General features: G+C 49.2%; 1 protein-coding gene across 1 annotated transcript in view; it reads right to left on the reverse strand.

Moving 5' to 3' along the window:
* The window catches only part of ACSF3 (acyl-CoA synthetase family member 3), a 63,478-nt gene that overhangs the window by 17,327 nt on the left and 18,830 nt on the right, over positions 1–27,321 (reverse strand). The window contains exons 6-7 of the mRNA XM_065662222.1: positions 24,293–24,405; positions 10,602–10,728 (exon numbers count right to left, since the gene is read on the reverse strand). Coding sequence (XP_065518294.1) covers positions 10,602–10,728; positions 24,293–24,405 — 240 coding nt within the window. The remainder of the gene's footprint in view (positions 1–10,601; positions 10,729–24,292; positions 24,406–27,321) is intronic.

The following is a 27,321-nucleotide window of genomic DNA, read 5'->3' on the forward strand; positions in this document are numbered from 1 at the left end:
CTACAACCCTGACCCAACCGACCACTGTGAGCAGGCTCATACCCTCACACAGACCTGCCTCTGCTCACAAGAACAGTTTACTCCTGGGGGTCGTATCCTGCTTCACTCTGCCTTCATGCAGGATTCATCCCAAGGGTGCAAAGGGCTGGTTTAAGACTGGTGGTGGCAGCTCTCTAAAACCTACAGATGAACAGAGGCAGAGGCTTCAGCTACATATGCAGACACATTAGGGGAGCTTCGAAAGCATCATCCACTGCATCCCCTCCAAATGTCAAACCTTCTCCCACCCTCCGTGAAACAGGCTTATCCAGCATGCCCAAATGGCCAGCAGGATTTGGCTAGCAAATACAAAGGCTTATCTCTGTATGGTTGTTTCTGGGCATTGGAGATTGCTGCATATGGTCCCTGCTCCAGCCTTGCCTTGGGTTGGTGTCAGACCCCCCTTATATGACATATGCCAGCAGACAAAGCCCTGGGTAACAGGTTTTAGCCAGGAGAGGAGAACAGCAAACAGATTAACACAAAACTCAGACCCTGGGCAAAGTGTGGCAGCATCCTGGGTCCTGCCTACCCTTGGCAGAGGTGCTGTACCTCACTTCTGCACATGTAGCTCAGCATGACCAGGAGCCTCTCCAAGCCTTCAGCACATCACAGACCTGAAGGACAAGCAGCAGACGAAGCCATCCCAAGCTGCACACTCTGCTCCATGGTGCCATACGCCTCTAAGAGAAAAGAGCAGATAAACCAGCCAAGCTTTGTGAAGTCAGGAGGCTGAGATGTTGTAGGTTCACTCAACATTAGCAGGACCTCATGGTGACTGATACAAACACAAGCAGGCTGGGCAGAGGAGCCCCACCACTGCCAGCAGCCAGAATTACTGCAGATGGGCTTGCCCAGAGGACAAGCCAGAAAAGAAAATGGGTAAGTAAAAGTGAAAAACGCTGAGGTCTGGTTTTGTTGGGTTTTTTTCACATTAGCTTTTAAGTATTTATAGAAATCCCTGCAGACAACAAGATGAAAAAGACAACTTAAAGACTAATAAATAAGTAAATGCTGCAAGGTGTGGCAGCCCCTGGTGAAACTTTGATGAGCATGGTAACTAAAAATAATAACTGTAATAAGAAAAGCATCAGGCTAAACCCCTCGCTTTGGCTTCTGCCCTCTGCAGAACAGCTGAGAGATCAATTACACCTCAGCTAAAGAGTGCACTACCTCTTCCTTTCCATGCAGTGACCTGTCCCAGTCTCCAGTGAGATGAACTACTGAATAAAGCAGAGGTAACAAAGGGAGGCTGTTGACTAAGAGAGGCAGTGGTGGGATGTGAGGAACGCTATCATCTGCCTTAAATTGTTTGCTTAAATATACAGCAGCCTCTACTTTTGCTTACAGCAAAACACCATTAGGCGTAAGTAAATGTGATCTCAATTGAGTGAAACCCAGAGGGATGACTCTTGTTGAAAGCAAAGAGCCTCTCAAAGCCAGAGATGTTCAGCACTGTTACCAGCCCAGTAAAATACCCAGCAAAACCCTCACCAAGGTCTTGGATCACGCCTGCTAAAAGCGATCCCCTGCTTTCCTGTGCTAAGGAAGGAAGGAAACCAGGCCACTGGTTTCCCGGCTCATCCTACGAGCTGTAATCAATTTGTGCGATTCCCTGACCCTGCTCCATTTACGGCTGCGCCGGGTTATGTAAATCAAACACCGAAAACTGTTCAGCAAGCTAAACAGATTGTCTGGGCACCAGCAGAGTGCCTCGAGCAAAGGGAAACCCGGCAAACGAGGAGGAAGGGAAAGCGGAGGACACAAGGCAGAAAAATGATAGATTGCCAAGGGTGGAAGGAAGGTCTGCTTGCAACAAATATCCTCTTGAGACGGGCATCTCCGGTGACAGGCAAGTGGCAGGGCTGGAGACACCCCCATCACCACCCGAGCTTGAAGAACAGACATGAAGAAGCCTTTCCCACCCGCATGCTGCTTTAGGGGAAGCTCCCAGTGCAAAGAAGCCCACCAGCAAACAACAAGCGAGGACACAGACCCATCAAACACAACACGCAAAGTGCAACTGCTTGAGCATCCCCGCCGATGGCTGCAGCTCTCTGCCCCTGCAGCCTCTACAAGGTGAAGCTCCTACAAAAGCTCTAAGTGAGCAAACTGGCAGGTTCAGCTCCTGCCAGATTGTTGCCAGAGTGAAACCTCCATCCCAAGAGCTGGGCATCGTAGATTGAATGGGATGAGGCCAGGCAGCAGCAGGCTTAGCTTGGCAAGGAACTAAAGAGCAAAGCACAAACAGTCTGTCCGTAGATCACAACTCTCCCTTGGAGCAGTGAGTTGCCAGCCTGACATCTGCAAAGCTGAATGCTGTTTGGATTTTGGGTGATCACTTTAACATTCAGTCTTACTCGTTACCTTTCATACCCTGATGCTCTCTGCAGGGTACAACAAATCCACCCCTCAGTCACTGCTGCAGACAACCCCTGCAGCGTGCATCCATCCTGCTGGAGAGGCTTTCCAAAGCCTTATGGTCATGGGGCAACCAGTGACAGCAAAGACACCACAAAAATGGTATTCACAGTGCCCAAACCACGGGCATGGACCAGTGAAAATCCCCAGGACCCTGTTCCAGCCGTGCTTTGACAGTGCCTGCGATGGGACCATGGTCCTGTGCCCTGCACAACTGATGCAGGAACTTAGCTGATTTGATACTGACCCTTCCCCTGTGGGATTTTAATTCTGGACTGGAGGAGACGCATTATTTATATAGCCACGAGTAGCCACTTGAAAGCAAGCCGTGCCAATGATCCAATGGGCTCTGCCAAGTATCATAAGATGATTGTTCAGCCCCTTTCTTTACCACATCCTGAGCTCAATCCTGCACTTCCCCTCTTAACCCACTTACTGGCTTGCAATTGTCCCACTAGATCTACTGACAGGCTTGCAGAGCTCAGCTTGATGTCTCTAGAACAGAACCCAGCTGGAGCTGCAGCCCGGATGCCTTGTGTTAATCCCTGGGATGGGAAGCATCACTCCCAGCAGCCAGAGCCTGAATGAGCCCCTCACCCTTTAGGCTATAACAGCAGTGCTGCCATAGCACAGCTGGAAAGGTAAAAGCAAATAGAGACCTGAGAATGAACAGCCTAGATTTTGGGGATGTGGGTATCTGCTGATCCCACAGATTCAGGTGCAATTGCTCCATGCCTCTGAACAGTGGACCGTGTGTAACAGAGGTTCTCAGACAAGTGAAGGGTTGGCATCTAAGATGTTTGATACAACTAGAGCAGAGCTTTGTATAGAGTAAACAAATTCAGTGCCAAAAGCTGCTCTTGTTTATGGCTACAAAAATCCCAAGTCACTCTCTGAACGGCTGAAAACACCAGTCTCATGAGCAGCCACGGAAATGCAGGGTTTCATTTTGCCGTGTCCTGATGACCTTAAGATTTCCAGCCAATGGGCAAACCTGGTAATAGTGTCTTCTCAAGGAGAAAAAATGAACACCGAGGCAGGAGGCAGAAAAAGTGAATTTTCTCTCCACGGTGTTAGAAGGAACATTCTGAAATTAGAAAGGAATCTTTACACACAGCTGATGCCCTGGACACCATGCCATCTTCCTTGTTTACTTCTAGAAACATGTCTTAAATGAGGGCTGTAGATCCAGTGGGATATCCATCCTAAAGCAGCACATGAAGCGACGCTTGGGATACCCGTGGCACTTTTTGGGGTGTCCTTTCCTTCGTAGGAATGTGAGTCTAAGTTCTAAGCCGCCAGCAAAGGAAGGAGGTGAGTGCTGCCCTCCTGCCTGACTCAACAAGCTTCAGCTATGGCAGACCCAAAAAGAAGCAACCTCAGCCCAGCTTTGGAGGGAGCCAGTGCTTCATCCCCTGGGCTTATCAAACCGGTAACTCACATCGTCTGCACCATGTTATAATTAAGGAATCGTTTATTTAAAAATAGAATTTGCATTAACTGGGTTTGCGACTAGGAAAGATGCTGCAAACAAACAGAAAACCTGCAGATTAGGATGCTAATTGGATGCATTTCTATTTATAATCTGCCTTGATCAGGCTCAAGTATTTTGTGTTTCAGGTGTCAGTGCTACACCCACGAATGTAAGCAATTCCCCTGGCAGGGAAACACCTGCCTGTCTCTGGGGACAAGCAAGTGCCAGGGAAAAAGCCTGTGTTGGAGGGACAGGGTGTGCACTGATTGCTGCTTCTCCTGCCCCTTCTCCTTGGAGACCAGCCCAATAGGAGGAATGGGTTGTGTCTGGGCAAGGACGGCCTGCACAAGATGTTTCCTACAAGCCCAGATTCCTCTGTGCTGGAAAACTGCAGGGATTCTGCCTTTTCCATCACAAGTGGGGTGGAAAGCTCCAAAGAACAGGGCTGCGAATGGCAAGGTGCTGGTGCCAGCAGAGCTACCTGGATACAGGCTGGAAAAGGACAGACACCAGGAGGTACCTGAAACCAGACTGAGTCACTGGGTTTGTCCTCTCAACTGGGGTTTCATGGTGCGTTTCTGGATCCAAATGGGAAGTGCAGTGCTGAGCAGGATGCTCCCCACCAAGCCAAGGCTTGCCCTTGCTGCCCAAGTTTGTGGATCACAGTGGAGAGGCCTGAGCTGAGAGAACAGCACGTTCAGCAAGCACAGACAGATGCTCAGCGTGCTGCCGACTGCCCAAGCTTGGCAGCATCTGAAAGCCTGCCAGAAGTGATGGGTGCTTCTCATTTCTCCTGATGATGTCTTATTCCAGATTAACTCCTTTCTTTCCTCCTATTTTTCCTTTTTTTTTATTTTTTTTTTTTTTTATTGCCTGGAGCTCCTTTGACAGCAGAACATCCAGAAATAAGGAGATAGCAAGTCCACCCCATTCTCCATCTAAGGTCTTCAACACCAGTATGCGGGAAGTTTTTTGGGCCATAGGAATTATTGTTAATTGGAGTCTGAGGGGTTTGTGACCTGTGAAAAATGATCTAGAAAAAATTCAGTAATAAACCAGGACTTAGCCATGTGAAAAACAGCTACACGGCTGTTTCTCCCAATGCAGCTTAAAGAAAGAAACTTAGAAGATATGAGTCATCATTCTGAAATGTGCATCAAACAAGTTAAATAACTCTTACTTTCTTAACGACATATTAATCAAAGTGCATTGATTCTTGAATCAGATTCTACTACCAACAAGCTTTCTATCTTCCCCATCCTGATGCATGCATTAAGAGAGTTTTATTCTGACAGATACAATATAGCAATCAATAAAATCTTATTATATGGAGCTGAGATACATGGATTTGTTGCAGGATTTATGCACTACTTTGAGACCCGGTGCTATTTCATGTCTCAGCCTTAACCTGTAATTGAAAATAAATCTCCCTGAATACACCAGGTTCTAATTTTCTGGATGTATGAGTAAATGTGAATGGAAGCTGGCCTTCCCTTGGGAAGAAGTCTGCTTTCTGATCCTATCTCTCCCCCTGTGCACAGCACTGTATCGCCAGATTCCGCTGGAGAGAGCACCCAGCCCAGCCCTGCTCTGTGCAACTCCATCATGATCCCAAACCCTCTGTTGTCCCCTTCCTAATAGCTCCAAAACCACTGCCTGCCCGACAGCAGCTGTCTCCTAGACAGAGAGAACACAACCTGACAGCACCAGAGCCTGAAGGACATGAGCATCTCAGTGCTGGGATGGATGATTAGGCAGTGGGATGACCACAGAAGCTGGTGTTTCTCTGCTGCTTTGTTCAGTGATTGCTCATAGAATCATGTCACCTAATCATAGAATCCCAGACTGGTTTGTGTTGGAAGGGACCTTAAAGCTCATCCAGTTCCAACCCCTGTCACGAGCAGGGACGCCTTCCACTAGAGCAGCTTGCTCCAACCTGGTCTGCCAGGGATGGAGCATTCACCGCTTCTCTGGGCACCTCATGGGGAAGAGCTTCTGCCTTATATCCAACCTGAACTGCCCCCGTTTCAGTTCGAACCCATCACCCCTTGTCCTATCACTACAGTGCCTGATGAAGAGTCCCTCCCCAGCATCCTTGCAGCCCCATCCAGACACTGGAAGCTGCTATAAGGTCTCCACGCAGCCTTCTCTGCTCCAGGCTCAACAGCCCCAACTTCCTCAGCCTGTCTTCATACGGGAGGTGCTCCAGCCCCTGATCATCCTCGTGGCCTCCTCTGGACTTGTTCCAACAGCTCCATGTCCTTTTTATGTTGAGGACACCAGAAATGCACACAGTGCTGCAAGCGGGGTCTCACGAGACCAGAGTGCAGGGGCAACCCCACTGCCATAAGCAGGGACATCTTCAACCGTATCAGCCTGTCAGAACCCGTCCAGCCTGGCCTTGAATGCTTCCAGGGATGGAGCACCACTCTGGGCAACCTGTGCCAGCATTCTAGTACCTTCATCATATAACATTTGTTCCTTTCTTCTTTATTTCTTCCACCCTTCCTTCTCAGCAGCACGTGAGCGTGCTGGGAGGTTGCCTCTCACCTCGCAGGGCACGGGACAGCTGGGAAGGTATCGCAGTGACAGGAGACAGACAGCTGTAGGCATTTTTCCTTCGGGTCTGTCTCGGTCTCCGAGGGCTTGGAGCTGCTTGGATGTATGACAGCAGGTGGATACCCAGCAGTCTCCCTGGAAATGGCTGGAGGGGACTGTGATCTAAGCAGCTTTGTCAACAGCATTAATACAATAAATATAATCAGATTCACTCAGATGGAAATGAGAGAATAGGCAGACAACGGTGCAAATCAGAGGGAATAAAGAGGATGGGAGCAACAGTAAATCACCTATGGAACACCACGAGTTCAGATGCTCCTCAGAAGAACCACAGTCTTGAATTCATCAAAAAGTCACAGCAGCATCATGCCTTTTTGTCTGCTTTTTTTTTTTCCCTACAATACATACACACGTTTGGGATAAGGAGAAGCACAGGGGGGTCTGCAGAGGCTTCCTCACATGGTGTTTGCTTCTCATCCTGGCAGGAGGAAGCATAGGTTTGCAGTTGTTGCACTAAGCACTTGGTCTTTCCAAGACTTCCCTAGAAAGAGAGCAGGGTCTGCATCACTCTTTTTTCCTCCTATCATGGAGGGAATGACCATCCTCAGTGTGAGGTTGTTTACCTGGGGGACACAGCTTCACGGGAGAAAGGGGGATTTTAATAAAGGAGCTGTCAATCAGAAAGGAAAATGACAGCTGCCATGGAAGTGTTTGCTCTGGGTTTTTTTTTTGTGTTCCTATACTAAACCCCATGATAACTCAATTTACAGGAACAGCAACCAGAAACAAAGAACTGGACTGAAGAAGGTACTAGAAAAATAAATGACCTGTAGCCACAAAAGCCTTAAAAACTCGAGACTCCTATGTGAGCCTTGCATTGCAGGAAGCACCCCAGAAAAATACCTGATGGAACACTTTAACAGGCAGCTTGCAAGCTTTGAGCCTCACCCCTCGCCATGGGGACAAGTATGGAAGGGAACTGGCACTCAGACCACAGAGCCCCATGCAGCAGCTTCAGGTTAACTCCAATCACAAAACCAAAGGAGGGAATGAGCTCTGGTGACTCTTGGCATTGTGTGTGTAGCTGGAGTGTATGCACAGAGCCCACAGTCAGTGTTTGGCATGCGGAGATACGGCAAATACAATGGCAGGACACCCATCCCCATGTGCCCCATCTCCATGTACCACCCCAGTGCAGTGCCCTTCCAGGGACAGACTCCCAGTGAGGTGCAGCACAAGCAATATGCTGGGATTCCCTCTGCAGTGATTACTCTTCATCTGTGGCCCGCTGGGTTTTCGGATCACCATTAACAACAATAACAGCTGGGGAGTTCCTACACTGATTCCAAGTTTACCCTCTCCAAAACTCATCCCTGCCGCAGCTGAGTGCACATTCCCGGTCCTCAGAGACACAGGGGACCTGGTCATTGCCTGCAATCACACTGTCATCCTCTTCAGGTGACCTGCATGTCACTTGGTGGGGATGCATACACGAGTCTGGCAGTGAGAGGAACACTAACATGGAGTCAGGAACACCATCGCCTGGGTTTTGGGAGCACCATGTGCATGCATTCAGCCTCACCTTTGAAACACTGACCTATAAGATATGCAAATGGCAGATGAACCAGATTACAGCCTGGCAGCAGCTGGGCTTTGCCTCTTTTGGGTTCTGCCAGTATGGTCCCAAAGTCACCATATTGTCCCGAAATTACCCACCTCTGCTTATCAGGGGTAATTCACACTATAGATCCCAGTTGCTATGATGGGACACAACCTCCTTGTTTCCCTCGCCACCTCTGAGTGATCTCCAGAGGCTGTCACAGTGGTGAAAAGCGAGGGGCAATGTGGCTTGCTCACAGCACCACTGGCTAAATGAGGCTTGGGAAAAAAATAGCCCCATTGACCTGACATCCTTGAGAGACAGAGCAAGCGGTCAGGAGAGGAAGGAAAGGAGAGAAAGGCAAAGAGGGGGGGAACAGGAGGGGGAAGAGAATTTAAAGCCCCCCTAGACAGCTGTGGGGGACATCATGGAGGCAGCCTGGCCACTGGGGCACCCTCCAAGCCCCCCCTGCCTGTCTCTTCTCTCCCCTTATATCCAGCTCTGAGTTTTGCTCAGCTGGTGAAAGGGTTAAGTTTAATTTATACTGATTTCTATTTAATATCATTCTCTCCCCGTAGGAGCCAGCAGCTGTGAGCTGATTGTACTCTCTCATTATGCAGTCTGTATCACTAATGGCCTGTGACAAAGGCATGCCATCTTCCCGGCCTTACCCCCGAGAGCCAATTAAACACACATACTCCCTTCCTGTTTGCAGCGCATTACAATGAAATTAAACTGAATTTCAAAATCATTTTCTCCTAAAGACATCTCTTTGCAATAATTAATGCATGCTATTCCTTTGCATCTGAAATATTCATCAGGAGTGGTGACTAAAAAATTTTTAAAGCTGATTGCCCTGCACACCCTGCGCATCGCCTGATGATGCTCCAGTACCAGCCCATGGTACACACCGGGATGGGGACCCGTGGTGACACTGCCGGCAGGGCAGCTCCATGTCTGCTTTGGAATAACAATGATAATAAATCACAGCTTCTTCAGGAACCATAAATAAATAAGATTACACAGAAGGCATTAGAAATCCAGCCTGACTCCTGACACGATGGCACTGCTAACACACAGTGAGAGGGGAATGAGGAAGTTAGAGCTGTGTCTGTGTTAAGGTTCAGCAGAAATGAGCCATCAGCCCCTTCTGCACTGGCAAGATTAATTGGTGGCTGGGCTTAGTACAGCCTGGCTTTACCCCACTGCTCAAACAGCTCCCAGCCAGTGGCAGGGGCAGCAGGAAGGCTGCTCACTGAGATACCACCCAGGAGCTGGGGACAGAGCCTGCCAATAATCCATATTGCAGAGAACCTCTGACTGAGGGGACCTCTGACTGCTCGCACGCGCAGGGTGGGAGGCATAATTTGCAGCACATAACTTATCCATGGCCTGTCACATCTGTGCCAACTGGGAAAGCTCTTCAGCCTGGTATGCTCCTGAATTTGTTACCCCGCATGATGGGCACGATTAGCCATTACGAATTCTCCTCCAAGAACTTGCTGTCCCAGACACAGCAGTTCCAGGTAGGGACAGCCCTGATGGCATCGGCTGCTATCGCGGGATAATGGGATCTTTATTCTGTCTGCAAACATTTGATAATACCCACCATGGCACACACAGGCCCCACTTGCAATAGGTACTATTATTAGGGTATTCTCTTCTGGTCAAGTTTTATTCGAAAGAAGCAAATACCAGAGGTTTTCCCATCCCTGGGAAACATTCTGTTTCAGAAACTCTTCCCTCTCTTGAAAGGGAAAGGAAAACCCTGAAAAAACCCAGAAAAAGCACCATTTCCTCTGCATTTCCACAACATATCACATAAAAATAAAACGAGCCTCGGTTTCAAATTAAAAGGTCTCTTTATTTGGAAAACTCAGGCTTTTCACTATTGAAAAAAAATATTCTGGCAATTTCAAAACCTCATCCTAAACCTGAGGACACCTGATGGGATTTTTCCTCAGAAAGCTCAAAATTCCTTCAATTAGTAGTTTCTGACTGACAAATGACAGTCCCTTGAAAGGCTCCCTCATGGTCCCAGCCCACCCCATGCAGCCACACTGCCCATGCTCATGCCTTCAATCCTTTGACTAAGCCATGACCAGGAGGACAAACTCCCTTGCAGACACCATGATGGAAGCAAGAGGGGAAGCAGGATGGATCCCCCTCCTTGGAGCTTAGTGGGGGTTTTCCACTGATGTAGTCCTTGTGTAAGTTAAATTCAATCACATTTTGCAAAGTTTAAGTCCCCAAAAAACATTAAACATCGTATATTACGCTCACAAGCAAGCAACCCCAAACATACCCCATCAACTGGCTAATTACAGCCAACACAAGCAAAGCCCCGCCTTGAGCCTGGAGTTCATCCAACCTGCACCCCCATCTGGGCCGTGATCCCCCATCCGCAAACCCCCCAGCAGCCAGGAACCCAAGGGGCTGATCCATAGCTGCTGCCTCCTCCTCCCCTCGCTGCCCTTTGCCATACGCTGCAGGGAGGCATCGCGGTACCTGTTTTGAACCAGCCATCGGGTGTGAAGGCGTCTGCTGTTTCTTTGGGTCTGTTCCAGTACTCGCGGAAGACAGAGGGTCCCTTCACGAGCAGCTCCCCTTCTTGTCCTTCCAGACCTGGTGTCACCTAGGACAAGCATACAATGAATGCATCCCGGGGAGTTGCAGTGAGCAGCTGTCCCGCAGCCACATCGGCTCCACCACCTTGCATGGGTTCCCCCACCTTGCAGTAGGGGACAAGCAGGACCCACGCCACATGTCTTTCCAGCCTTTCCCAACCTCCAATGCAGCCTGCCCACCTGCACAACATCTCTCCTCAGGTGGAAGGACTCACCAAAGTGCCTTTGACATCCAAAAGCACTGGAAACATACATCTGTGTTATATGAAAACAACAGCTTCCATCCTGGAACCACGGTCCAGGCAGGCTGATGTCTTCCAGCTGCGGTCAGAGGAGAGGTCTCATATGCAGATATGCAGGAAATACTCTTGGAAAAGGGTCAGGAAATACTTTTGGGAAAGGGATGGTCCTTTCTGACCCCTGGATGGCCTGATGCAGACCAGCTTCACAAGATTTCTCTGCACCCTGCTTCTACTGCAGCACCTACCAGCCTCTATCAGGATTCTCTCCCAGGAAATAATTCTAGGTAAGGGAAGCATAGCCCACTGTCCCACAGCTGGGAGATCAGATCCTGGTCTGATGCTGAAGGCACCACCACCACTCACCCTGGATGTACGAGATATGCAGTGTCCTCAGGGATAAGGACCATCCTCTTACCCTGCACAGCCGGGTGATGCAGCAAGGAGGGCAGCCACTGTGAGACAGGGGCTGACACGTTCCTGTGACTCTGCCATGCTGCTGTCTGCTCTGTTTGCCTTCCAAAACTGTCAATCTATCATTCTTTTTTTCCTGAGGTGGCAGCAAACATCACTGGATTCGTTCCTGGGGACACTCTGCTCCTTTCAGGCCCACTGGAAGGCAGTGTCTGTAGTGACAACACGGGACCCTGCAAACCCACACAGGCAGGTTTCCGATGGCAACAAAACAAACATCCTGCTGTTATGGAAACTGAAGAATTGCAGGAAGGTCACAGACTTGCCTGACATGGCATGATATCTCATCTCCCCTGCACACACAGCTTCATAATCGTAAGGATGCAGGCAGGCTAGGAGATGAGGCACCAGAGAGGCACAAACTGCTTATGCTAGCCTAAAGTCCTTTCGCAGGGAAGATGTGCAAAGCCAGTGCTGGGAAGGGAGGTCACCGTGAGATGTGCTTTTACACATTGTTCCATCCCTTTGCAGAGAACATCCCAATAACAGGTACTCTGAGCTTCTTTGTACTTGTTCTGCTGCAACATGGATGAGAAACATCTGGGACCCTGAAAGTAAGCAGTGCCAGAAACACAGCACAAGGGGAGGTGGTAACAGCAGATCTGGAACACCAGACAGAATCCCAGGGCAGAGCAGGCTTCACTTCTGTGTGCACTCTTTGATGGAAACAGAACTTCTCTAATGGAAAATGCTTAGAAAGCTTGTTTTGAGGCACAATTGTTAAGGTAATTTCTTCTTGATGTCCTGCTTTGGAGGATGAGGTGATGGAAGGATCCCTGCACTTAGAGCCCAGGTGCTTCTGCAGAATTCCCTGAATGACTTCATGTGCCACAGGCTGGGCTGAGCACCCAGAGCCCTGGCTGTGCATCACCTCCACTGTCTGGAAGATGCTGCAGGAGAAAAAGGCCGTTAATGCTCAGCCATGGCAAGGTGGGGAATTCTCCCCAGGGGATCTGAAAGAGGGAGCCTGAAGACCAGACAAGCAGGACAGCACAGACAAACCTGAGCTCCAGGAGAGCCAGAGCCTCAGTACCTGCTGCAGCCAAAGGGCAGGAGGCACAAAGCCTGTGTGGCAGGGACGTGGTGGGTGATGCTGAGGGTCTGCCAAAACAAGGCTGCAGTGCTGTTACAGAGGCTGTACGCAGTTTTAACAATGCAGCTCTTTTTCCTCACTCCTTTTCCTGCTGGCCCACATCACAAAATAAGCAACTTCCCTGAGTAACCCAGTGCCCCAGGTACTCTCAGTTCCAATTATGCCCATTGGGTAACCCAGCCAGCAAACCTCTCCTCTTAGGGGAAACTCCTCCCCACTCACCTCCCTCCAAACCCACCTGATCCCATCCAACCATCTCAGCTAGGAACAACTGACTATCAAAACTGCCCTCAAGTTGCAGGCATTTTATACCACTGCAAGCCTCCAAAGTCAGTCCCTTTAGTTGTCAGGCTGCTTTTGACTCCCCCAAAAGGGCTGCGAAAGGGGAGGTGGAGGTAAGGATGGTGAGGACCTGCAAACGGTTGCCTCACCTTCACCTACAGATCCTGCCAGATTCTGTCTTCTGGTTGTCAGCACTGAATGCAAGAACGGGTGCAAATTTGGGTACTAGAATGTCTCCAGCCCTAGCCCAGCCTTGCACAGGCATCACACAGTGCCCGCCTGCACAACCCACACTGTGCCCCAGCTCAGAGCAGCTGAGGTACCCCAGGGACCAATCCTGCACAGTGTTTACCTGCATGCTGCATCGTTTTGTGTGAATCAAGCCTTGAACCGGCTCCAAATTTCTTGTCATATCAACTCAAATTTTGGCAGCAGCTCAACCCACATCTTATCTCGAGCAGAGCTCCTTGGCAGCAGGCACCTCCCTGTTGTGTAATTTAATGATGTTATGGCTGGCTTGCAAACAGTAAAACAGAAAGGCCGTGACGTTATCTTAATAGGATTTTGCTTGCTGCACTTCGAATGTCAGTGCCACTGCTCCCCGGTGTAGCAGAGGGGACACAAACCACCCCAGCGCCAGCAACTTCTGCTGCTTGCAAACAACATAAATTAAAATTCAGGGTTCGAGGCATTTATCTCCGACAACCCCTTGCATCTGATCCCTGCTAAACTCCCAAATACATCAAGCTAGCTGGCTGATACCCGCTTTGAGAGTGTGATTTTGGCGGCAGCAGCATGGCCAATGTGTGTGTTTCCTTTCTGCAGCAAATCTGTGGCACCCATTGTTGATGCACTGGATCGACGTCGCAAGCAGCTGCTGAAAGCATCAGATTGTTAATTGCCCAGATATCTCCTCTCCTAGCTCCATATTTTAATGCACTTTTCAACTGCTTTAATGCATTTGAGCAACTTTTAACACCCAGGCATAGTGTGCCCCTGAAGGTTGCTGCCTGATAGCTTTCTGCTGGACCAGCCAGCATACCAGATAAGATTCCATTTTCCACGCATGAAAATAAAAGGTTGTAATAAATCCTTTGAAGGACTAAAGCTGGGTGATTCTAAAATGTGTATTTTCCCTGCTTCCATTTTACCTCTATTAGGGGGAAGTGAGGGTGGTTTGTAAATAGCTGGGAATCCCCGCTTGGCAAGCGGCCCTGGGATCTATTCAAAGTGGCCATTTGTTTTCTTGTGGTCTCTGATGGATGCTGCCCCGTGCCTCCGGGAACAGCAGGAGAGGAGCTTGTAATGGACTTTAATGGAATTAGGGGCTTTTATGGAGGTAGGCTCTCAGCGGCGTGCCTTTCGCTGGGAAGCAGGGGAGGCATGGTGGATTCCTAAGCATGTGGAAGACACAGGGTGAAAGCTGGAAGGTGAGGCTGTGAAGGGAGGTAATACCTTGTTACTGGGCTGATAGGACTGGGAGGACAACAGACAAGCTCTTCAGAAAAAAAACAAACACCTTCCTCAGGTGGCAAACAGGTTTTGGAGGGACACGTTTAACTTCTACCACACCTCTTCTTCCTCCTGCCCCCCAAAAAATTACCATCTGAACCTCTCTTCTGGGTGAGTAAAGGCTGTGAATCAGAGCACCTGCTACCAGGAGGGACCACTCCTGCACCCCAGAAACGTGAGGCAGCACATCTACAGAAGAGCAGTTAGCCCGGATGGGGTGAAGTGGAGCAGAACAGTGCGAGGGGCATCTTCTGGCCCTGCAGATGTTGTACCATTTTCCTTCTACTCTTCCCTACTCACATTTCTGTCCCATTCCACCCTCCTACCCAGCCACAGCCTGACTCTTCCACAGTCCTTGCTCCATGACGAATCAGTTCCCTGCAGCCAAACCTGCTCCTGCAGCTCCCACCACCCTGGGCTCTGAGCGGCCCAGTTTCCATCACACCACTGCTGCCAGAGCAGGAGAGAACAGCCTGGGGTATACATGGGGTGGGCACCACCACTGATGCAACCAAGATACTCAAAAGCATCTGTGTGGAGGAAGGAAATGCTTCTGCAGCCCTGCCTCCTCTACCACAGCTTGGAAATGCTTGGCATTTTTCCCCACCTTGTAAATAAGTGATTACTGTGATCAAAATAATTAAGCAACCTAGCCTTTTAAGTGAATAATAGAAGACAATAATTTATATGTGTGAGGTTTATGGAAGTGATGGAACCATTTTAGTGGTTCTCACAGAGTAGTAACTTTTTTCTGTTTGCTTTAAACATGTAATTATACAACAAAGCCTGAAGAATGGCCCCACATCCCACCCTGCAACCCAGGGTCGAGCTATGGAGCCAGGATGCTCTGCCACACTCACGACCCCGCTGCTGCTAAAGCTCACCTGCCATTTCCAGGCACACTCCTTCTCTCTCAAAAGACCACAAATTCACCCCTTCAGGATTTTGGTGGCCAGTGCTGCAATACAGCAAAGCTTTGCTCCAACACAGCATCCAAAAGCTCAGCCCCCCTGGCCTGGAGAAAGCATGGGAGCTTGAGGCTGCGCCCAGACCCTGCTTCCAGACCAGGCAATCATGCTGCGTCCAGGACTGGTGTGGTGGGCTGATGAGGGATGTAAGGATATGCTCACCTGCTTCCTAAAAGGAAGCTGGAGACCAATAATCCACTTGGCAGTGCCTTTTAATCACTGTCTCCCTGGGCCATATTTGAGTGGATATCCTAGAGGTGTGAGGCTTGCTAGAGCATTACCAAATTCCCAGGCAATCTGAACTCTCACGCACATTCATAATTAAAAATTCCCTGCTAAGTTGCATGGTTTTGTAAAAGCATTATCGTTCCTCTGAGCTCCGTGTCCTGCAGCATCCTGCAGAAGGGTAGCAGGAGGCAATTTAGACACAGAACAATTTTCCTCCTGCTGGAAAAAGGCAGATTTCTGTTCCTCAGGGACACAGCATAGAGAGAGTGAAAAAAAAACCCCCAACCAAACAAACCCCAAGCCCAGGCTGTAATCTACGAGGCCACATTTCACATCTGTTTTTGCAATGTTAACTTTTATAAAAGGGCTGGGAATAACGCAATCAATTTACTTTTCATTTTGGAGGGTTATAAATTTAAAAGCAAGGCTGGTGCACAGTGGAGCTGGAACGCTGAAACTCAAGTTTCAAAAAACCTAACCCTCTACTTACAGTAAGCGTTGCTCCACTGAAAACAAAAGTGAGTGTACATCTTTTTAGGCAGTACTGAGTTTTGAAAGTTAACAGACTGATTAACTCCAGATGATCTCAAAAGAACCACAGAAACAAAATCCCAAGTTTGGGAAAGGTCAGTCCTCTCTCCTATTGTTCTACAGACAGAGAACTTCTTGATCTATATTAACACCATAAATTAGATGTGTAACACCGTTCCAGAAACACCAACAACTCCCTATGCTGCTGCTCTCATCTCTCTTGTTTGCAGGCTTCAGAAGATAATAAACGACGCGAGATGTCAGCACATCTTCCCACTCCCTCAGCTCTCTTCATTAGAGAAAGGCTCTTGACGTGCCCTCACAACGCCTGCTCTGATTTGGTGCTCGGGGGCAGGCAGAGGACCAGGCAAGGATTCAATTAGTGGCCCACCTTCAGTTCGTTTTTCATAAGCCTCACTCAAAAGTTCAGGTCAGCAAGGCTGTGATGTGCTGTGACTACAGATGATCACACTGCCTGAGAAGCTCTAACTGCTTCCTTGTGCTAACCCATCCCGCGGCGGCCAGTGCCTCCTCCCTTTGGCTGGAAGCACTCTAGGGCAGAGACTGTACCTTTTTCTTCTGGCCTCTGTGCTTCAGCATCTCCCCAACATGTCCAGGCCTCTTTGGCAAACATCCCCAAGATGTGCTACAGCAGCAACAGCCTTTGCAACCCAGCGGAGGTCCAGCAAGTGTATTATGGGAGAAGGGAGGTTGTAAGCATGTCAGGTTGAACCCACAGCTCAGAAGGGCTCAGGTGTGCAAAAATCAAGTAGAAATAAGAACCAGTGACTGGGCCGTCAGGAAAGCTGCTTTCATCCCATGTCTCACAATAGCATACATAAACAGTCTGATCTCCCAGGCCCTCTTGGCACAAGCAAGGATACAGAAAAAGGTTGAAGACCACAAGCAGCATGACAGGGCCAGAGAGGGAGAGGAATCTACCCACCCCTTGTCCCCCATGCTGAGAGAACCAAGACTGCCAGTGTGGTGAAGGATATAGTAAGGTCACATATCCTAAATCTTCCCCCTGCTACAAGGAGGAATTAAAGCATAAAACACCAAAGAGATGAATAGAGATCTTGAGGGTGCTATGAGAAAGGAAACACCTGTTGATAGAAGGTTCTTCTTGACAGATAAATTCAAATTCAATGTGCAAGGAAACAGTCATCTGTGATCAAGGCTGCTCCTGTGGTAAGAAAAGTTTTCAGCTGAGAAACAAGGGGACATGATGTTACCATGATCTCCTCCTCCTCTTTTCTACCAGGAAGAAATAAAATACAGCTATGGCCAATAAAAACCCCTAAATCAGAGAACAGACAGAAAGAAGGAAGGAGATATACATATCAGGATGAGATATACTGAGTTGACTAAGGAACTGGATGTGATCAATGAGAAGCAGTTAAAATGTTTATACAATAATGAAAAGCAGCCTGGGCAACAAAGTGGAGAAACTTGAATTATTTGGGCAGGTCACTGAGGAGATGAGAGGAACACAGTGAAACAGAAATCATAACTGGAATATATATGACTGCAGTGTCCAGCACTGTGAGTGCTTTGGAAGAGTTTCTGGAAGAAGCTGAGGCAAATGGAAAATAGGAAAAAATGCAGCATGAATTTACCAAAGATGGATTGTGCCAGAAAACCTGAGGACTGATGTCCCAGATAGAAGAAAAGTAGCAGATATAATCCAGGCTCCCTTCAACAACACATTCCCTATACTGTCTGCCTGGGAGGTGGCTACTGATGAGAGAGATTGTGCAGCTGAGGGGCAAGATTCCTGAGGTGGGCAAAGATCCAAGTAGAGGTGATGAAGCCCAAAGCATCCCAACGAACCCCTGTGGTAGCCAGCCAGCCAGCCTTGTCAGCCAGCCAGCAGCTCTCCATCACTCAACTTGAATTTCACCCTAGGTTCCAAGTAACAGTCTGACCCAGAATTACTGACTTGATATCCTGATGAAGGCATCCTATGACGCTCCAGCACCACACAGCACATCCTGCACCTACAGCAGCAAGCCGCTGATGGGAGATGGAACTGAGACACTGGAGTAAGGTTCACCACCCAGAGACCCATGGGAAGCAGCAGTACATGAGGTTGTGATGCAGCAGGGACAAAAATACAGATGAAAACCAAGAAAACAGATGAAAAATTGCACCATTGGGAGAAGATGTTCTAGAAGTATAGGAGTATTGAGGACAAACTGCTTTCAGTTGAGGTCTGATCAGGATAGAAAGGGAAGAACCCAGGGTGGCTGCTTGAGACAGCCAGAGACAGGACTCCCTGGCCCTGGTGCTCACATCCCCACCTGCATCCATTCCTGTCCATTTCTAGGAATGCCTGGCACGTGCCTATCTCTAGCCTCAGGAGCCACACATACGATCATGGTACATTCGCACCAGCTGTTTCAAAATACCCGGATGGATGAGGAGACAACCACATGTAAGAGGTACACGTGCAACAGCACCTCCATGCAGGATCTACCCAGAAAGTTGGACCCAAGTCCACAGCACCCATGGGCAGCAGCAAGGAAGCACCCAGGAAGCCTCCAATACAACCCTGGCAGCTCAGTGATGAGCTCCCCACTGGTTCTCTGGGGATCTGGGATGAACATGAGTGAGATGGAGCCATTCTGGGCCTCTCCACAGGGCATCAATGGCCAAGGCCTCTGGTCATAACAAAGGGTGACAGTGGCAGCTGCCCCCAGTGCCCGCAGCCCTGTGGAGGTGCTGGCAACCAGCAGCAAGATGCTAGCAGATGGCAGAGACACAGGGGACATGGGGAGGAGGGGCCAGGAGATGCTGGTGGCTTTGGGAGGGGATGGCCACAGCCGAGCCGGTTCCCATCCAGGACGACAGCTTGCATATGGATAAACAACGAGCTAATTACAACCTTTGGAGAGTGGGGGAGAGAAAACCCCATGGCTGCAGCGTCCTCCTGCTGCCAGCTCCTGCAACCCATACGTCCCACACAGCTCCCTTTGCAGCCTCAGCACGAGAAAATTACTCACCATAAAAGCCCTGGCTAGAGCACTGCATTAGATACAGCTGTGAAACCATTTATCTATTGATAGACCCCTATTGTCAAGGACTGGGGTTTGGCTTTCGTGCGAGTGAGCAATTTGGAAAAAAACAGAAGAAAAAAATAAAATCCAACAAAAATGACAACCCAAAAAAAAACCCCTACCAACCAACAAACAAACAAATAAAGAAGGAGAGAGACAATACCCGACAGCTTGCAGGGTTTCCAGGCCTCTGCCAGCTGGGAAGCTAAGCGTATGAAATATGCATTGCACTGAACAAAGCGAACTGAAACGTTCAGCGCTGGAGAGCTGTAACCCTTTCCTGTGCGCTGGAGTCAGGCATGGGAGAGTGAGATCCTGGGCTGCCAAAAAGTTAAGGAGAAAAAAGACCAGGAGAAAAAGCATCCAGAGCTGTGGCTGAGGATTACTGAGCCTGCGTGTATGGTCAGATGGACTCAACAGGCAGCTGCTTAAGGCAGGTTAAAAGTTTTGGGGCTGCATTGGACGTGAGCATCTACAGGAGCAATAGACTCAAAGCAGACAAAGCTGCTGCTGTCCCCTGACATCCACTTCCACACCTCTGCTCCCTAGGGATGTATGGGAAGAGAAGCACTTCTCCAAGCACTCAGAGGACAGTATCTCTTTAGAGGACCACGTTCTGTGTCACCACACTCCTGCAGAGGGAGAGGTGGGGGATGCTGGGTCAGGGTGCAAGCACTGCAACTCCAATGGGGATTGATACCTCCTGCACCACCACAGGTGGTCCTGTCCCACACTGTGTTGCAGAGCATCCTTGGCTGGGAACAGACCATGCAGTGAGGGGATCTCATCAGCCTGGAGCACCTTTTGGTGTTGGCAGTGATGGCGCAGCTTCAAGCAGGGCACAGCTGACAGCCTCGTGGCTTACGGGTCTGTGTCAGGAAACTAGCTCACAGCCCAGGGTGCAGCAATAACTACAGAAGCAGCACGAGAGCCAGCTAGAAAATCTGTGCAAACTGGATGCTGTGGAGCACAAGGCTCATGAGAGCTGCAAGATCGAAGGGCTGGAGCACACGCATGAAAGGAATCCAGCACTCTAATCAAGGGGTAGGAGAAAATGAAGGGAAGAACAGAGATCCAGCAAACTTTCAGCTAAGTAGATTATTGATCTTCAGGGTGTGCCAGAAACCAGCTTTGCAAATTACAGCAGTCCCCTGCTGCAAGCTAAGGCAGTTACCGGATGGCAAAGCAGAAACGCTTCCTACCTCCCCACTCCCACCACCCACAGCCTTCCTCTGCCACCACCACGATGCTGCCGAGCTCCTGTTTGCATCTCACTGCAGCAGGACGTGCAAATGTGTCTAAAGGGTGACGGTGTGAAAGGAAACGGAGCAATGCCCCAGCATCTAATGGGAGAGACAGTGTTAGTGGGGAAGAAACAGCTCGGGGAAAGTCTGTTGTCTGCTGTTGTCAGGATGGAGCAGAAGGCAGAAACCTCAGCCCAACGCGAGCGGGGAAGGCAGTGACCTCGTGAGGCTTCATACAGCAAATGATTTCCTTGGCAAAGGCAGGTGCTCTTTCTGCTCACAGCCACGAGGGTTTCTGCACAGTGGAGCCGAGGTGTGAACGCCTCACAGATTGCCCTGACAATGCGCCTAACCCCCCGGCACAGAGATCACCTGCAAGCAGGAGCCGAGAGGCTGGTGAGAAGAGATGGCTTGGAGCCCAGCTCCCACTGGGGTGCTCAGCATCCCACCAGATCTGCCACACCACGTCCTACATGCTGCCAGGCACAGCCCCATGTCCCCACCGTGGCCAGGAAGGGCTCTGGGGTGGCAGTTTCATTATTATCTGTGTAGTGGCACAGATGTGCACCGTGCTTTCTGTGTACAGAGAGAGATCCCTGCCCTGAAAGTTGTGTAACTGAAGCAGACGGCAGGCGCTGCCTGTGCCGGCCCTGCTGCCGGGAGGTGTTCATTTCCAGCAATCCATTACGTGACATTTGGGACTTTTTCACAGTATCAATGCCAAAACAGAGAGAAATGCCCAGAGCAGCAATGGGGCTACAGATGCTTATATCAAACACAGGCAGAGCGGGCGCTGAGTGGGCTGTATGCTTTCTGCACTGGCCTCACCACTGCTGTCGTTCCACCCGGACCCCTCTGCCTTTGCCAGGACCACAACACAAACCTACCTACATGCTGTAAGCCTCAGAGCCCTCCTGCAAGGGAGGTGATGCCAAATACGTCTATCCCTCCTCATAAGGGGCAAGGAAAAGGCCATGTCCAGTGGCACAAGCAAGGCAGGGAACACCGACAAGGTATTCTAATCCTGGAGACAGCCCCTTAACCATGGAGGAGCTAATCTGAAACAGACCTTTTCTTGCCTGGTGGAGCATGATGAGCATTCGGCCTGTCAGATCCTCCTTGTTTTAAATAAATTCCATTGACGTACTCTCTTCTGACATAAATTATTAACCAAGCATGATGCACAGAGTGTGCCAGCAGCAGCATCTCAGGGCAGGAGCAGGCAGCAGGTGAGGCTTTCTGCCTGCAACCACAGGTGTGAAGCAATGAAATGACACTGTCATTGGGATAAGAGGTGTGCCACCACGGATGCCACCTGCCCATGCAATGGAAAGTCACACTCCACATACAGACCAGACAGAAGCCAAACTCCTGGCATCCCCATGCATCCGTCTGTGCCAAGACACACTAAGAGCAGGGACCGTTTTTCCCACTTTGTCACAGCCCTTTTGACAGTCCCAGAGACAGAGGCAGCAGATCCACTCTGCTCCTGGATGTCCTGGAGCAGCACAGGAGCCACTGTTGCCAAGTGTCACTCAGAGCAGATGGGACCATTTCTCTCCCTCAGCCTCCAGAAACTCCCAGTTAAGCTGGGACAAGGGGCAAGGTGGGTGAGATGGGAAAAGCCTTTCAGAAAGAGACCAATGCCTCAGCCAACAACCACTCCCACACCCTCCCTGGGTGATATCTTAAGAATTCACCAGAACATTCATAAAACCCCCAAGGGATAGCCTGACGGAAAGTCAGCCATCAGCCAGGGGCATAGGGCCAACACTAGTGCTGATGGGAGCTCCTGGGAGCACCATGAGACATTGGTATGGACCTTAGTGGCCCGCACTGGGGGCTGAAGAGTGTATGTGACAAATGGATGGGATAAAAGGGCAATTCCTCTATCCCAATTATGAACTCAACCAGCCTGAAGCCAGAGGAAATAGTTATGTAGGTCTAGGCTGTCAGAAACCTCAGAGGGTGGTGGGCTTCCAGCACCAGACACAGGTCATCTGGGCTCCCCTTCTTCTCTGGTCACTCAATACAAACAGAAGGAAGGGGAAGGAGTACTGAGCAGAAAAAAAACCCATTAGGTTTTTTTTTTCCTCTTGTAACTCAGAATAATAACAAACATCCACATTTCGTCCTTAAGTAGCTGCACTATGGGGATTCTTGTGTCTAAGACCTAATTCGTAAAGAGCCCAGGGATCCCTTAGGGTAAAAAAAGCATTATAGGATCATTATTAAAATGGACACATTCTATTTCATGTCTCAGTTCCACACAAGTAGAAAAAAAAAAAAAGGCCAAAAACTAACTCCAGGATGAGGGACAAAATCATGAGACATAACGCTCATCCAGTGAAGTGATACAAACAGGAAGCAGCTTCCTATGTGTTGAGTGTTGCAGCAGGGCAGCCACCCCAGGTCTCCTGCTTTGCTCACTGTTCAGCTGCACCACAATCCCTGGCCAGAGCAGTCCCTCTCAGCTCTCCCCTGGGCTCATTTTCTATGTCCGGGGTGGGATGCAGTGCTCTGTTTTGGCATCAGGACACAAAAGGCAACCTGCTGCAGCCTGACCACAATGCACATGGGGCTGCTCATGGTCCCACTGGCTCCTCCAGCTGCCAGCACAGATAACCTGGAGGAAAAATGGCTTTCTTGAGCCTTTCACCAGTACTTACATCAGCAGCATCTCTGGTATTCCCTGCAGCAGACCAGGAAGCTCCTTTTGAACCCTTGGCATGTCCGTTGCTAGATGATGAAGCTATTTCCCCAGAGGAATGAGTGAAGCCACATATTTCAGGTTGAATCTCACGCCTGTCTGTCTCCTACCCACACGGTGCACACAACTGCTGGAGCAATTTCTCTCACACATACAACATCCATCTACTCAGCTGAGCCCGTACATCACCTGGCTATTGATCTGCCAGAGGCAACATGACCTGCAACGCAATGAGGGTGCAAAGGAGATGTGGCAGGAATGCAGACCTTGCTCAGCCATTTGTGTGGGGAGAGAAACGGGCTGAGGCTGGACTTTGGGCTGGGGGCTGCTTCTGCAGCAAGGAACACACAGCACCCCAACACAGGGTCAGTTCATGGGGAAAAGGGCTCAACTGCTTCACCATCATGGACATCTGACTTCTGTGACAGCAGAACTGCTGGTGCAGATATCACGTGGCTGTTGGAGCTCGGTATGCAGCTGGACCTTCATGGAAACCTGATGAGCTCCCCCCTGATCAGTTTTGAAATGAATGCAATCCCCAAGGCCACCAATCCTGACCTTCCAATTCTCACTGCTAACCCCCTGACCAAACTCAGTGAAATAAACACAAGGTTAGAAATCACTCATCCTCTCCTCCAGACTGCAGATATCTAGTGACTCTTTGGAGCAGAGTAGGGTTCACCTGAATTCCCTTCTATGCCATGTTTTTACCTTCTGCAGTAGATTTCAACTTTTTGTCCTGCCTTTCAAAGGCCAGACACTGCTTAACTCATCACCTTCCTCCAGGGCACCAACAGCCTCAGCAGACACAATATCATCTTATCCCATAGTGCTTATACCACAGCCTTCACCTCCCACTCCCATGCAGAGGGTGTTATTCTCTCAGATGTTGTTCATCTATGCAGCAAGGACCACCCTTGTGCAGTCTGTAAAGTACCAGGGCTATAGTAACCCAAAAAAGAATACAAAAAAGAGACATTCTAAAAGCATCACCAAGTTCCTGGGAGTAACCGTAGTGCAAGCCTCACTCCTTGAGGCTTCAAACAGCTGAGGAGGAGAGAACTTCTCATGAGACAAACTGCATAGACGAGGCCCTCAGTGACACGGTTTAGTGGTGGCCTTGGCAGTGCTGGGAAACGGTTGGACTGCATGATCTTACAGGTCTTTTCCAACCTGTTTGATTCTACGACTCTATGACAAGTGAAGCAGTAGAGAACATGGCTGAGCACTACCTGTGTGCTGTCTTCATTTCCCTGAGCATGGATGGCATAGGAACGAGCACCACTCTTCAAGGTCTCAGTGACAATGCGCACTTCTACCCCTGGCAGTGGGGTGCCCACAGAACCTATGAATGAAAACAGCAGTGAAACAGTGGACAGCCTCTGGGAAACAACAAAATCAAGGATGCAAAAGAGCAGCTGCTCGTCTATCAATGGCATCTGCAGACTGTGCTGGCACTAAAGAACTTCCTAGCAGGGGGTTATCCTTCAGGAAGGCTTCGATCACATCATATGTCTGCATGCAAATGTCACTGCAGTGCAATACGCTGTTGTTCGCTGAGCAGGCAGTGTTGGAAATGCCTAGGAAAACAAATGTGTCTCCAGCCCTGAGCAGTCTCTCTTGGCCAGTCTTTGAAGACATCAGCACAGCTTCGTAGCCCAATAATGAAGCTGTCTTTTTGTAAAGAAAAAAAAAGGCACCATGAAACCTACACAAAGATGTGAAAAGAAAGACCACAATGATTACTACAGTGGCTCACTGCTTCTCTAAAGCCTGGATTTGACAGAAAAGGCAAAGGCTTAACAGTGTGAGAATTGCAAGGGATTATCTCAGTTTTACGAGACATCAATACACTGTATATAAAACATCACAGGAGAAAAGCAGAGATCAAAACCACATCATTCTTCCACAGGTTTCAATTTTCAAAGCCAGGGAATCTGACACAGTGTCATGAACAACTGCTTTTAAGCTCCAAGCTGGTTCTGCTGACCCAGAGCTCCCCTACCTGCAGCCTGCAGCATTCCCACCCTTTGGTTTAGTGCATGCTTTTCTTGGTGAGCATCTGAAAGCGCAGGACAGTTTTGTTCTTGTGACTTTGGTCTGATGAGAGGCTCAAGGCCCTGCATCAACCAGGAGTTGTGGGCATCTGCTGGCTCAGCAGGTTTCCCTCTGTATCTCAACAGCATGAGAGCGCTCTCAATGCAAGATGAGACCCAGGACTTTCATCCCCTGTGACTGGGGAGAGAGACATGGGCACAGAGCTACCTGGGGCTCAGAGGACTGCATAAATCTGAGCTTAAATCACTAAGAGTTCTCTCTATTTTAAGAGATGATCAGTTCCCCCCCTTGGAGAGCCTCAAGCTGATGATGTTTTCTAGGTCTGCTAGGCTTGACATTGCAAAGTCCTTAGAGCAGGGTGTGCAGGACCCGGAGCTCAGTACTGTCTTCCCCTTGTCATCTGTATCTTAGGCATTTGGGTTCAAGTGGCATTTTCCCTATCCTGGTCCCATTCTCCTGCTCAAGCCCTGGAGATGTGGTATCTGTGACATCATGATTTTGTTTGCTACATTGGTCAGTTGCCATGGAAATAGATATGTCATCGTAGCCCAGATTTATGGCATCCCTGCAGGATCAGCTAAGAGCAGATGGGCTATGAGGGAGTGAGATTTTATTGCAGTGAAACTACCCGAACAATTAGCAAATCTGGCAAGAAATAAACAGAAAGCGACGTGGCAGTTCTGTGATGCGTGTCTGTTCAGCTTGAAATTGCCTTCGGCATTCAGGTCACCCAACATGCATCCAGGTCCTTCTCTTACGACAAGCATCACTTGGGCTGCTCTCATTCCATGGGCAGACACTGCCAGGAGTCAGAGACAGAGGACTGCAGCAGGGTGAGGAAGAAACACGAGCCAGAAGAAATGCCTAGAGGTACCCTGCCAAGGTCTTTATGTATTTTAAACAGTCTGGTACCTGCCATGGTAAGCTCCAGGAGGATTCAAAGCATGTAACAATGCATAGAAAACACTCTAAATGTTTGCATGCCAAGCTTATGAAGCCACCTTCTAGATTTCTATGGGAATATTTTCTCCAGTGTGAAAAATGCCTTGTGTGAACAGCCTCCAACCTGCCTGCGGAATGTGGCAAGGGACAGCAGGGAGATGCTGCAAAGTCAGTCTCATAAAGCTCAAAGGGGAGCAGTAACCAGTGCAACAAACCACCATGAGCTCTCACAGACTTGCCACCTCTGCAAGCTTTCAAGTCAAGATCAGATGCATACTTTCCTGGAAGATGCTTCTTCCCTGTATGGAAGCTACTGACCTCAATGAAGGAGTATGACTGATTCACAGGCAATAGGACTCAATGATTAGTGCCCACTTCCAGTCTCAGTCTTTGAGAATGAAATACCAAAGATTAGCCCAGTGCTGCCAAAGCTGAAGACACAGAGAAGACAACATGTCCCCCTCACAGTGTTTCAGGCCACAGTTACAAATACAGCTCCATCAACTTATTTTCTATTTGGCTAATGTAAAACTAACACATAGAGTAAGTCCCTTGCAGAGAGCTGTTTCCTTGTATTCAGTCTGGAAAAGGCTTTCTGGTATTTAGGAAAAATGACAAACCTGGAAATCAACATCTGCAAAGGCTGAAAAATGCTCACAACATTGATTAAAGCTACAAGAACCGAGAGTGTTAATAAAATTCATGCAAAAACAATGACTAGAGCTTCTAAGGCCCATCCACCATATCAAGACACATGCCATGCTGACTTCAACAAGCCACCAGGTTGAGCCTGCTCCCTAAAGAACAGCACTGGAAGTCCTAGCTTCACCCAGACTGCAGTCTATGGCTGATCAGAGGGGGTCTGCACTCAGCACTCACTTCCTTTAGGCCCCAGCCATGATCCCAAGGGGAAACTGGGAAGAAATCCCTGCTCTTTCCCCTCTCTCTCCCTCCCAGCTATCTCCAATTTGAATGATAAGAAATGCTGGCAGCATGCCTGTGGTGTCAGCTCAGCCGACACCAGCCAGGCTGCAGTCAGGAAGGAGTGACACTATTATTCTTTCACCAGTTCTCCTCTGTTTAAAAAAGTTGTCAGCTCTTCCTAGATAAATTTAATTGGCCCTGCAGTCTGTGTCCTTCGGTATCTGGTTACCTCGATGCTGTTATGTGCAGTGGTGTCCTGGGAGAATTGAAACAGGCCAACGATAAGGCACTCAACGATCTCACTGTCAACAATACACGGAGTCCCCGCTGTAGGAGC

The sequence above is a fragment of the Lathamus discolor genome, chromosome Z, assembly GCF_037157495.1.
Source record: "Lathamus discolor isolate bLatDis1 chromosome Z, bLatDis1.hap1, whole genome shotgun sequence".
NCBI classification, from domain to species: domain Eukaryota; kingdom Metazoa; phylum Chordata; class Aves; order Psittaciformes; family Psittacidae; genus Lathamus; species Lathamus discolor.